Raw genomic sequence first — 12,588 nt, forward strand, 5'->3', positions numbered from 1 at the left:
GTCCTGTACAATTTTCATTGCACATGTGTACATGAAAGTGTGGGAAACCCATAAATTCATCAGATCAGTTCATGCAAAAGGAGAAATCCCAATTGCGCAACTATGGAAACCCCAACTGCGCAACCACTTGAACTCCCATAAGGCTAACTGAGAATCAGCACTGGCAGTCAGAGCAAGATTGTCACTGGAAGAGTGAACGTGGAAATATGTGCATTAAACAGTAATCAACTAAAACCGAGTTATGTAATGAATATTTATCACCTCTGACATAACCACCACCACTACAAAAGCATGAATATCAGACTAGAGGCTTCAAAAGCTCAAAATAATAAGATGTTGCTTATGCGATCTTCATAAAATGTTCTCCTATTTATTCAAATTTCTTAAAGTCAACTACAAATAAATTTTCTAGCCACTTATGGTATTTATTGAAGTATTTGGCTTCTTTTGCTTTTTCTTTCTTCTTTTATTTGATGAGTCATTTTAGTATTTCTACCAAAACATGAATGGAAGACAAAATGATGTAAAATTTCTTTAAAACAATTACAGTATTCAATCACGATTATTTTAAGTAAAGATGTCTGACATTTTTGTTCGTCTTAGCTGAGACTTTCAATTTAATGTACACATTACATGTTAAAATTTTAATGTGATGAGGTAAACCAAACTTAATGAACAAAAATGTTCATTTTAGCTGTGATTTTGTATTGCACGTGATCATATTAAGAGAGTTCAAATTAAATGTATTTATTTCTTTTTTATTTCGTTCACCTGCAGATTGGACTGCTAAAGAAGAGGATGAACAAGACATCAATGTCTGGGAAGATAATTGGGATGATGACAATGTTGAAGATGAATTTAGCAATCAGTTACGGTAAAGTATAAATCCTCAAAAAGTTACACCTTGTCATTCAATTTTTTTAAACGATCAGAAGCCATTCAGTCTGATTGCATGGTGTCGTTAACGCTGCTACATTCTCGATAAATAATTCTCAAAAGTAAACAACAGTTATGAATTGAGAGTATCATTTGGGGAGTTTGCCGTCTCCATCCCCTTATTTACTATATACCTGTGCTGTTTTTGGAGTAACCTTTTATGTGGCAAATATTTTAGAAAAAGAGTTTAATAACCAATAATAAGATTTATCAGTTAGGTAGCATGTACAGGAAGGGAGTAAAAATTCATAAAAATAAGTCAGCAGTCCCAGTAACGATACAATTTAATAAGGTAACCCATGTGAATTGAAGTAATAAAACAAACCTTTGCCAAAAATATGATAAAAAAAAATGCATACACAAAGAGCTACATATTGCTTTGAACAGCTGGCAAAATCCTTATGCTTTTGTTGAATAGTCTTCAACCAAATTGACGCCTTTAGCATTGAAATAAGATCCCAGAGAAGAAGCAAGCATGGTGATATTGAACTTAGTTTTATAAATCTTAGCTCACACATGCTGTTTGAACTACTCTTTTAAGTTCAACAGTACTTTGGCTTAGCTTAATGAGTATTGTGTTCCCCCAATGAATATAGTAGTGTTTTAAAGATAAAAATTGTAAAAAAAAAATAGTCAAACCCCGCTATAATGAATCCTTAGTGGACTGGCTTAGGAGATTGCAACAACCAAGGGTTTGCTACTTCCGTTCCTTTGTTATTACACTCCTAGATACTTTTTTTGTGAATGTCTTTATTGCACAATAATTCTTTTCGTGACTAGGATAAAATTATATTAGTATTGACTATTGTGTTCTGTAATAAACAAACTTTTAAAATGTATGTTTGTATTTATCCATATATAGTTGGAAAAATATGTTACTTTTGTTGCAAGCTTTTGCATTTATGTATTTTTTTAATCTTTCTGTGAACTACTATAAAGAAATGTTTGACTTGTTTATTCAATTTCTGTTGCTAAAAAAATTGCTCAAAACGTTGAGAGCAGCTTTAGAATTTTTTGCAGCAATTGAAGGGTTTGCTGCAAAAAAGGGGAAGCTCCAATTTCAAAATTTTTGAAAGGTCTACATTAGTGCTGGAAATACCAATTCACTTTTTTCTTTAGCTCCCTATGTCCCATGGTCCTAAAATTCCCAGAAGTCTTAATTTCTTTAAAAAAAAAAAAAAAATAGAATGTGAAATGGCATTTAAGTTTTAATTTTAACCTTTTGAAATTCAGAGCTAGACCTTTTTTTTTTTTTTTTTGTAGCAATTCCTTCAATTCAGCCTGATGGGGTCTACAGTAAATTTAGAAAGGAAAAATTGCTTGCAAATGGAAAATAAACTTTCACCGTTTTATCATTTCAGAATAAACTTAATTCCCTACAGAAAAAAAATTGACTTCCATAATTTTGCCACGGTCAGTGTGAAGTTCATAATACAGTGGAATCTGCTTAATTGGACCAAAACTTCAAGAACCAAAACAAATCCCATTACACAAGCCTAATATTATTTGCTTATTGTGAACTTTTGAACTCGGCTTTAAATTTGATATTTTTTGTATGTTATCTTCTGCAATTTAATTCTTACTATAACAGGAAAATTAATTAACAGGGGCAGTGAATTTTTTTGTGTGCATGGGGGGAGGGGGGCAGCTTTTATTATAATTATTTTTATAAATCATCTAGAAAATTTTTTGACATTTTTATGATGTTTTTAGTACGGCAAAATTATTTCATAAGCATAGCTGAAAACTGGAAATTTGGTTAGTAGCCAGTGGGCAGTAGACTTAATTTTATTAGTGGCCATTTTTTTAAATTGCACTTATGTTTCAAATTTCCTTGATAATAGAAGAAATTATCATAATATGTTAAACATTGTTTACGATAAATCTGTAACCCACCAACTATTTATGATCATATCCTAGAGGATATATTCAAAAGATGAAATTATTCATACTTATAGCATTAAAGTATCATGCACTGGTATTTGTTGAACAAGTTAATGATTGAAAATTTTCATCAGCAAAACGACTTGCTCATCGACTTGCTTTTTTCCCCACCCATTTGCAAAATTATTAGTACACTTCGAACAATTTAATAACTGCTGTCAACAATGTTTTAATTTTTTAAACATATGCTTACAGAAAAATTAAAAAGGAGAAAATACGAATTTACTACAAAAAAAAAAAAAAAAGCTATAGATTTAATGATGAGGTTATAACGTGATTATTATAATCAACTCTATGTAAAAAAAATATTTCAAAGTAAGTAAATAAAAAAAATATTTTAAAATAAATCATTCTCCTCTATTTTGTTTTCCCACCTTTTGATCACTGAACAGTCATTTTGCTGAGCAATCTCAACATAAACTAGTACAGCAGAACACCTGCTTCGGCTGCTCCTCCCAAGACGGTAGCAGTGTTCAAAAAGCAAATGACTATACTTGCTTGCAGTGACGGCACGATGAGCAGAAGAAAAACTGAGTTATCAAATAAAATGTCACATTTACTATCTACCTACCCTACCTGCTTTGCGAATAAGAGAAGAGCTCCACTTGTCTGTGAGCTGCTATTGCCTGACGCGTTTGATTCAAATGGATGTAAATTTCCGTGCTGCTTCGCTCGTAAAATTGAAGATATCTAAAGATCGACAGAAATTGACTAAAAAAGGTTATGGCTTGACTACGAAAAGAAGGTGGATGACCTCGAAGCAAAAAACATCATTTGTAATAGGTTGTTATTATTTTGGAATAGATAGGATTTACGAGATCATGCCTCTTATTATCATCATCTTATTATGATCATGCTTGAAGGTCACCCGCTGCCTTTTCATGGTCATGCTTTACGTATACGTGGGTTTAACTAACTAATCCGATTTCTAAAGTGAAGAGCGTAATTTCACACAAATATTGTACAAGGCGCTGGGAACTGATCTCAGCTTATTTCTTCATTGTCAAGTAAGCTTGCAGTCGAGAATAATCTTGTAGCTGAATTTCTCCCTCCCTCCTCCTCTAATAATATGGGGGAAAACAAATGCATTGGAAATCTTGGAGCAGTGGGCAAAATGTGATTACATTGATATGTGCTAGCAGAAAGTGACTGCAAAAAGGTGTGGCAACAGGGGTGGCCATTATTATTTTTAAACAACCACTTTTCGCCATGTGGCGAGTGGCTACCACTAACTTTTATCCATGTTCATAACTGCAGTTTTTCATCTAATTTCCAATTATTTACAATGTATCTGAGTGCTATTCTTTAAGGAATTAGTACTTAATTTTATTATTTTATTTTAGGGCAGAACTAGAGAAATGTGGTCATCGTGTTAATGGCAGTGGTGAACCAATGAAATCTTAAGCCGTATTCTAATTTTGTGATCAAGTATTGTTTTTGAATAAAATTATTTTGAAGGATGATTTCTGAAGTTAATGTTCCGTCTACTATAACCGCTCAAAAATGCAAGGAAACTGATTTTCTCCTTCTGATTGCAGTAAATTAACATTGAAGTTGATAATCATTGAAAATTTAGTTGGCTCTGGCATAAACAGTGCTAAAATAAAAATTGGTTTGATTTAATGTTATATTGACCTTTGTTTTTCATTTTAAACATATGAAAGGGTTTGCATAAATCAGGATGTTATGAAAGGCATTGAAAAAAAAAAAAAAAAAACTTTAAAATGCACATTAAATGATTTAATGAGACAAATTTAAAAATACCAGTTATTTATTAATAAAAAATAAATTGCTAAAATAAATATTAAATTGAGAAGATTAAAGGTAGCATGTGCTAAAGTAGCAACTCATGGTAGAAAAATTAAACTGCTCATTTTTTGAAGAGATGGGAAAAACAGACCAACGTATGCGGAGACTCCCTCACTTATTTTATACGTTTAAATGTTTTAATCTACAGAGGAAAGATGGTAAGTAACTTATATTAAAGTTACCCGCTATCTTCCCTCAAAACTGTTCAACATATGATTAATTTATGCCACTATTCCTTCTGCCAAATTTACAACTACAGCATGCTAGAAACTAAAAATGTTAGATATTCTAGGAACTTTTCCCCCAACAGCAATTCTGAAAACTTTTTTTCACTAAAAGAAATACTTTATGCTCTGTTTTTTAACAAAAGGAATTTTATTAACAACATTCTGTTTTCAACCCACTTATACACAGGTTTAATCACAATACCAACCATTTGCAAGCAACCACTTGACTGATATTTACTGAAACAAGAAGATTGCTTTGGAGAGGTTTCACTGTTTTAGATAAGCCTACTAACATACATTATATTTCACTGCATTAAAAGTAACACATTTTAGTATAAAATATTTAGTTGGCAACAATTTGTTTCCGTTTCTTTTTCCTCTGTTTCTTTTCAATTTCTTCACGCTTTTCTTTTAATTTCAAAGCCTACATGTGCAAAAAATAAACAAACATACATATAAAATACACCACATACATATTAAAATATTCTTTTGCAGAGTTTAGATTGTTTATCAATATTAACAGGATTGTAGCAGAAATGTGCCAAATTGTCCAAATCTAAGGATTAGGATGCAAAATCAGTTTTTGTTTTCCTGAAATGAGCTAGGGTGAATAAGACTGCAGTGACCATGATTAATGCTTGTTTTTAACTATGACCGATCGAAATTGCAACAGTAGTAAACTTAAAAGTATATATTTTCATGCAATTACAGAAATTAAAAAATTTCTTTCATAGATGATTAAAATATACAAAACTTTGGCATGATAAATTCTACAGCCTTAAATAGTCGAAATCAATCCTGATACTAATAATAATAAAAAAAGATTACCAAGATTTTCTACTATGTTAGTTAACAATCAAGTTAAGGAATGCAAATGCAGGAGAAATTCTGACAGAACTAAAACAAGATTCGTGTGCCTCACAACCCAGTTGGAAGTTAGTACAAAATTGACGCAATTTTAATGCGTAGCATTTATGTTATGTATAATGAAATTTTATTTAAACAACTAAAACTCTGTTTTAGTTTCTTTTGAAGTGAGTGAAATATTAGATATATAATTGTTTTCTTGAACAGTAAAACCTGTGAAGTAAACCTTTTTATTCACTTTAGTCCATCTCAATAATAAGGTAAGTGCATCAAATAAGACTACCCTGAGGTTCGTAACCTAATATCTAATCCATTTATGATTGAGCTCCAGCTAATGAGTCCAGCTCAAAACAAAAAGAACGTTTAAGTTTCACTTATGTTTCTTCAGCAGTTTTAACTAAGAAATGCAACTTGGCCTTATTAGGAATATGGGTCCTGAATAAGGCTAACTCAGAGCAAGGATTACTTCACACTGAGTTAAAGACAAAAATTATTAAATAAAAAGTACTATCAAGCAAAAGAGAATTGAAAAATTCTTTAATGTAAACGAAAAACATTCGACTACTTTTGATATCTAAAAGCATCACCAAAAATTCCATGTTTACTTCCGAGGAAAAGAGAAAGACTAAGCATAAGAGAAAGGCAATTCTTCAATTTTTGCGTGTTTTTTTTCACTACTGCATAGTTCGTACACATAATTTCAGCATATGCAGTACATGATATTCAACCCGATAATCTGGTGTCATATTATAAGAACACCGGAGTGCTAATAAGGCAAACCATGGCTTTATTGGGCTGTAATTTATTTTTCTAGGTTATCAAATCATGGGAAGGAATGGAGTACGCAACATTTTTCTTTTAGAATTCGTCAACTACATTAATTTGGCTTAAAGAACAGCAAATAACTTTTTTATATTAGTTAAGGAAATGAACCATAAAGAACAAAACTTGCCGTAAAAAACGATTGGGTAGTTTTGACATCACTCTTTTGCTAAACTATTACCTGGTTATTAAAAACTTTGTTGATGACGCTTTATCATCAGTTAGGCTTTTGTAATGACATTAAAGTCACAATCTAGAAATAATTGTTATGCCGCATGAAAAAATGGGATGGCCTTCTTGGTCTACTTGACCTTATTTGGTGCACCTACCTTACTATATTGAAATTATGGACACTTTGAGGGACCCCTTGCCTGTTGCACCCGGTTTGGGAACACCTCACATAAGTTGTTCATAAATCTATGAATAACTAGAAAAGTTCTATAAATGGCACTAAATTTTGCAGTATTTCTTAACAAAAAAGTATTTGCAATTATTTATTTAAAACTCAAGATGGCTAGCCAATAATTTACCACGGCAAATAAAGCCCCCCCCCCCCCAGGGATTTAATTTTGCAGAGGGCATTCAAAGCCACGAATACTCATGGGATCTTTCACATGCCGCATAATATGGCATGGGCGCGCTGACGATTTTCTGCATCTTGAAAATCTAGACTCACCACTGCAGCTCAGATCCCAAAACCACAACGCGGAAGGCCAACGGCTTAACACCACACTACTCAGCCTACCTTTCTGGAGAGGGTGTCAATATGAATTCTAAAAATATATTCTATGCGTGAAAACAGAATAAAATATTTTAACCTGCAAGAAAAAATAAGAAAATTTCTACTTGATAAAATTACCTCTCTGTTTTTCCGTTTTTGTCCAAATATAATTTTATCATACAGATGTTTGTGTTTCTTTGGCATCATCATAATTGCCAGACGTTTTTCCTCGGCAGCTTCTTTCTGTGCAATTTTGGCAGCATTGTCTCTTTCAAACTCTCCTTCCTTAACTTCCATTTTTGCACGCTTTTTTTCAGTGCTATCTTCTATTGTTTTTCTTTTTTTCTTATCAGCAGCAACATCATTTTGCTCTGCTGAAATATTATGAATTGTTTTTAACACAAATTTCAATTTGGGCACATTTTGATGCTAAGAAAAAAAACAGTTAAAATGCTTCAAATTGGGGAGAAAGCAACAAAAAATGTCTTAGGGGTAATTTTCCAAAATTATTAGCAACTATTATTCCTAGCGTAATGTTTTGCACTACAATAGGCAAGGTATTTAACATTGCAAAAAAAAATCATTTTTGCATAAATTGACGCACAAGAAGAATTGAGTTCTCTCTTGAAGAGAGAATTAAGCTTCTTTTTTCAACCTACTACAGTATAATCTGAATTTAATGATTGTCAAGGGTCTGGAAAAAGTTATTAAATCGAGGAGCATAGACATTTAATACAGTCAAATCCAGACAAGTGAAATGCATCATTAAATTGAGAAAATCGTTAACTCAGAGTTGTACTGTAATTGCAAAATAGCTACAAGATTTTTACATACCAATGCTCCCTTTTTGCATAAAGGGGGGGGGGGGAAGGGTTCCCTGAAACCTCAAAATACATGATTCAATGAATTGTGAATTTGCGCTTTATGAATGTTGTATGTGACAGTTACATAAACAAGATGATTGAAAATTTACAAATGCGTTATAGTTCTCGACATGTCAAATACAAAAATATAATCAACTTTTATTTATGTTAGGTTAATTAATCTAAAAATTAACCCTAAAATTTCAAAAAAATAAAAATATTCCATGTATTTTAATGAATACATCTAAAAATTCTCAGAGTGGGAATATGAAGCGATCAGCAGTTAAAGCAAACATCGTAGGACACGTTTTTGCAATTTTTGCTGAACCTTTTAAGGTCGCACTCTGAAAATTTTGGGATGAACTCATTAAAGTCAATTAAAATCTATACATTTATTTCAAAATTTGCTTAAGATACTGTGTTAAAACTTGAAAAAGGTAAAAAGATAGTGAGTTTGTGAATGATAGATCTTTTACAAAATTCTGTAAAATTCAAGTTGTCTAAGAGAAAGATTTCTGCAAGTTTCATATAAATATAGATGGTCAAGATAATATAGATGATATTTTGGTTGATCAGACATGTAATGACCCATACCAGAATTTGATTAAAGAAAATAAGATAACCTAACTTCTGAAAAAATTTTATCAAAAATTTTGAACATTGAACCGACAATACAGTAGGCTCTCTGTTTAACAGAGCTCTATTTAACGACTTTCTCTATTTAAAGACGGCTTTTCACGGTCCCAGATGGTCCACTATAGTGTTAAAAGCATTCTATTTAAGGACGCTATCTACTTAAGGACGATTTTTTGTGGTCCCTTGAAAGTCGTTAAACACAGAGACAACTGTATTGCGACTACAAATTTTTATAGCACAAATATTGTTTAAAAAAAACTTACTATTATTTTCAACAATTGTACTATCTTTAAAATTAGTTTCCTCAATGTCCGAAGTATCATTTTCATCATCTTCACTTTCTTCTGTTCTTCGTAAACCTAAATAATTTTGAAAAGTCAAACACTTGGGACTAGGATTATTGAATAGTAAAATCATAAAAAAAATCTTATTTCAAACATTTAATACTATTACAGTTCAACCTTGTTAAAAAGAACTCAAATGAACTTTTAAAATTAATTTGTTTTAACTGTAGTTTGTCTTATCCGAACAACAATCAACCTAAATGTAGTTTTTCTTAGCTGTTATTCATTTTAAGCATGTTTGAATTAATGAGGTTCGACTGTATTTAGTAATTTAGGGTGGCGACAGAACCTGGAAATCAGGAAATTTTATTAATCAGTGAAATATCAAAAAATTTTGAAAAATAACAAAAATTCAGAGAAAATTCTCAAAATGGGAAAATATTTTTAATATAATTTTTGGCTTTGAAAAATTTAGGACTGAAAATTCCTGATTATCTGCAGAATAGGGTAATACAGCAACCATAAATAATTGATTTCGCGGATAATTCACAAATTAGGTAAAAACGCTGTTAGTGTATGCATAGTGTTTAAAAAGATCAATAACATTCAGACATTTTAACTTCAGCTTAAATGATAAGTATGTAAAAGCTAGAAAAGGATTGCTCTTTCAGGGTTTGAAATAGAGCGCGGGATTGCGCAAAACGCACACAAAATCTGTAAATCCCGCACAATCCAAAGGTTGCAATATGCGGGATTTCCCCCCTGTAAATTCTTAAACTCTATAACCAACCTCAAAGCGGAGAAGATAAAAAATATTTCAAAATCCATTTTTTTTTTAAAAGATGGAAAAAATTTAATAAAGCGTCCGTAAATTCAAAGCAATACAAGTTACATCGACGAATTCCGATTCGGCGGCATCAATGAATTCCGACCCGCCGACATCGACAAATTCCGATCCGCCGCCGACATTAACTGATTTCGATCCGCCGGTCGAAAGGCGATCCAAAAGCTGCTGGAAACGACAGTCTGTTTTCAATAGGTATATAGGCAATTTTTTACTTTAACTTTTTGATCGTCAGAAAAAAGTCTTTGTGCAGCAGAAATATTTTTCTAATCAATGGGAGCTGAACCCCATTCGGATAATTAGATCCAGAAAATGGTCTATTTAAAAAAATAATTGAGTGTACATGTATGTTACTTAGTTGTGAAATATTTTATTAAAAATGAAATAATAAAATAAAATTGCAAAATTACTGAATAGTTATTTGAAAATGTGGGGTTGATATTACACAAAAAAAATTATAATTTAAAAATGATTAAATAGAAAATAAAATAAAAATGATTTATTAAAAAATTCTAAACAAATTTTCAGAACTCATAAAAATTCTCCCTTTAAATTCAAAAAATCCCCCCTGGAATCTGAAGTAAAGGGGGACATTCCCCCCCCTAGAAATTGAACCCTATTTCACACCCTGGCTCATTATTGCAACGGAAATTTTTTAAAGACTGGTCCAGCAACTCTTTTACGCACCTAAGTACTGTAGATCTAAAAATTAGTAAGTTGGGTAGGTCTTTAGTAGGCCCTATAGTGTTTTATTTAGTTTTCTAAAAAACCTAAAGCATTTTCTTGAAAATTACTTTTGAAAATTTGCCCTTGTTTGGACGCCATTTGGACTCGACGTTTGAGCACCCCCACTGATTTTCAAAACCAGGGGCCACTGTCGATGGATATACATCCCGGGTTTGATCCTAGCCGGTCAGATCCCCTGTCTTCATTAATGGTGACTGGGGGACATTAAATATGCTTTGTGCTTGTGGTCACAAAGTCCTCCAAGTGAACGGTACCTCGGGGGAAGGGGGGGGGGTGCTGGACCAGGGATTGCTCAGCTTCTGGTTTGGATCAAAAAATCAGAGTTGTCTTCAGGGTCCCATCCAAATGGTTAAACCACAAAAGTGGTAGGTACGGGGGACCCTGAAGTGAAAAGTGTTGATGGGTATAGTTATATTGCAACAAAGCAATCATAATATTTCTTGCAAGACGCAAAGGAAACAGCAGCATGGGTAGATGAAGTAGGATGGTCCAGGTGAGTTTTAAATATTTTTGCCAGCACAGCAATTTCAAAAATTTGATTTAAATTCAAAATTTTGACAAAAAAAAAAAAGTAAGTTAGATCAAACCACGAAAAGTTTCATTACAATTAAAAATAATCCACCAAAACAAGCCACTAAATAACAGAAGTTTTACTAAAATGTAAATTATTCCACCAACTGAATTAAGCAACCTTATTTATTGCAATCTTGCCAAGGGACCAAGTTACCATAACCCAGCCACAGCATGCAAAAAAAAAATAAATAAATAAATAAATAAAAATAAAAAACTAGAGATGAAACTATTGCAGGGACATCAGTAGTACCTAAAAAGATAGGTGGTGTCCAAACCAACATGTTTTCAATTTAGAGTCGAAATAGTCTAAATCAGCAAAAGCCAAATTAGATCCAGCAGAATAATAATACTTTTTTCAAATACAACTAAAGTTTGAGAGTTTTGTCACATCTTTTAACTATGCCTTATTTTTAACAGAGTATCGACTGCTTCTGTGATAGTGATAAAGGTAGACTAAAATATTTTAGTGTCCAATCAGCAAGCAAAGCGAGTTGGGATCATGAATTGATCAAATAGAAACTGCACATGCATAAGTAATTCTAGGGATTGGAGAGTACCAGTGAGCAGGGGGTGATAGCGTCTTACTGAGGTTTACCGGACATTTGGATTTTGTCATTACATGTGTTTTATAGTAACAAAATAATACATTGTTAATATAAATTATTTTACACATTATCATCAGAGCATTGGGTGCATTTTATCAAAAATCCAGAAAAATTGTTTCAAATCCAATAAAAAGAAAAATATTTATAAAATACCAGTAGTTATTCCTTTCTGAAAGTCCAACAAAGCTTTTTTTTCTGGAGGGACATAGTCTCCTTCTTTTTCTTCCACAAATGGTGATAAATGGGGTGGCAGAATTTCACCAGGAAAATAAAGTTCAACAGGTAACAACATTTTTGCATTTACACTGTCAAATATCCACTGGGGTTGAACATAGTATCTAAACACAGAAACATATTAAAACATTTTCATAATTTAGAATTAGGAATACACCAATAAGCAAATGGGCTGATTACCAATAAATCGGCTGTCAATTAGTCAGCCAATTAAATGACATGATGATTTTTTTAATACTACCATCTCTCCCTTACCATTTATTCTTTTCATTTTCAAAATAATGTTTCAAAATTTCATTCAATTTCTGTGAGCAAATTTCCATATTATTATTATAAAGTTACATTACGTTAGCTAGGCGTGAAAAAAACAGCATATGCTTTAACTTGGTAGCTACCTTTTTGGTTATTTGTAACCACTTAATCCAAGACTTATAACCTTTATAAAAACTATAAGGTTCTCTTATTGCACCAAAGTA

The 12,588-nt window shown here is 32.1% G+C and overlaps 2 protein-coding genes across 2 annotated transcripts in view; one reads left to right on the forward strand and one right to left on the reverse strand.

Annotated features, from left to right (window-relative positions):
* The first annotated feature begins 671 nt into the window (after positions 1-671).
* LOC129222906 (26S proteasome complex subunit SEM1-like) lies at positions 672-4,343 on the forward strand. Its single transcript, XM_054857468.1, has 2 exons — positions 672-874; positions 4,224-4,343. Exons 1-2 carry the CDS (start codon positions 672-674, stop codon positions 4,282-4,284), a joined length of 264 nt encoding a protein of 87 aa, XP_054713443.1. The 3' UTR covers positions 4,285-4,343.
* Positions 4,344-4,964: 621 nt separating this feature from the next.
* The window catches only part of LOC129222907 (pescadillo-like), a 30,611-nt gene continuing 22,987 nt past the window's right edge, over positions 4,965-12,588 (reverse strand). The window contains exons 8-11 of the mRNA XM_054857469.1: positions 12,032-12,216; positions 9,089-9,184; positions 7,465-7,697; positions 4,965-5,340 (exon numbers count right to left, since the gene is read on the reverse strand). Of these exons, the coding sequence (XP_054713444.1) occupies positions 5,260-5,340; positions 7,465-7,697; positions 9,089-9,184; positions 12,032-12,216 (595 nt within the window). The 3' untranslated portion in view covers positions 4,965-5,259. The remainder of the gene's footprint in view (positions 5,341-7,464; positions 7,698-9,088; positions 9,185-12,031; positions 12,217-12,588) is intronic.

Source organism: Uloborus diversus, chromosome 5 (assembly GCF_026930045.1).
Source record: "Uloborus diversus isolate 005 chromosome 5, Udiv.v.3.1, whole genome shotgun sequence".
Taxonomy (NCBI): Eukaryota; Metazoa; Arthropoda; class Arachnida; order Araneae; family Uloboridae; genus Uloborus; species Uloborus diversus.

Excerpts from the sequence above, each read along its gene's own strand:
- LOC129222906 (XM_054857468.1), top strand. The coding sequence starts at position 672 with ATGAACAAAAATGTTCATTTTAGCTGTGATTTTGTATTGCACGTGATC. Across the intron at positions 875-4,223 it reads GAATTTAGCAATCAGTTACG|GGCAGAACTAGAGAAATGTG; the intron begins GTAAAGTATAAA and ends ATTTTATTTTAG.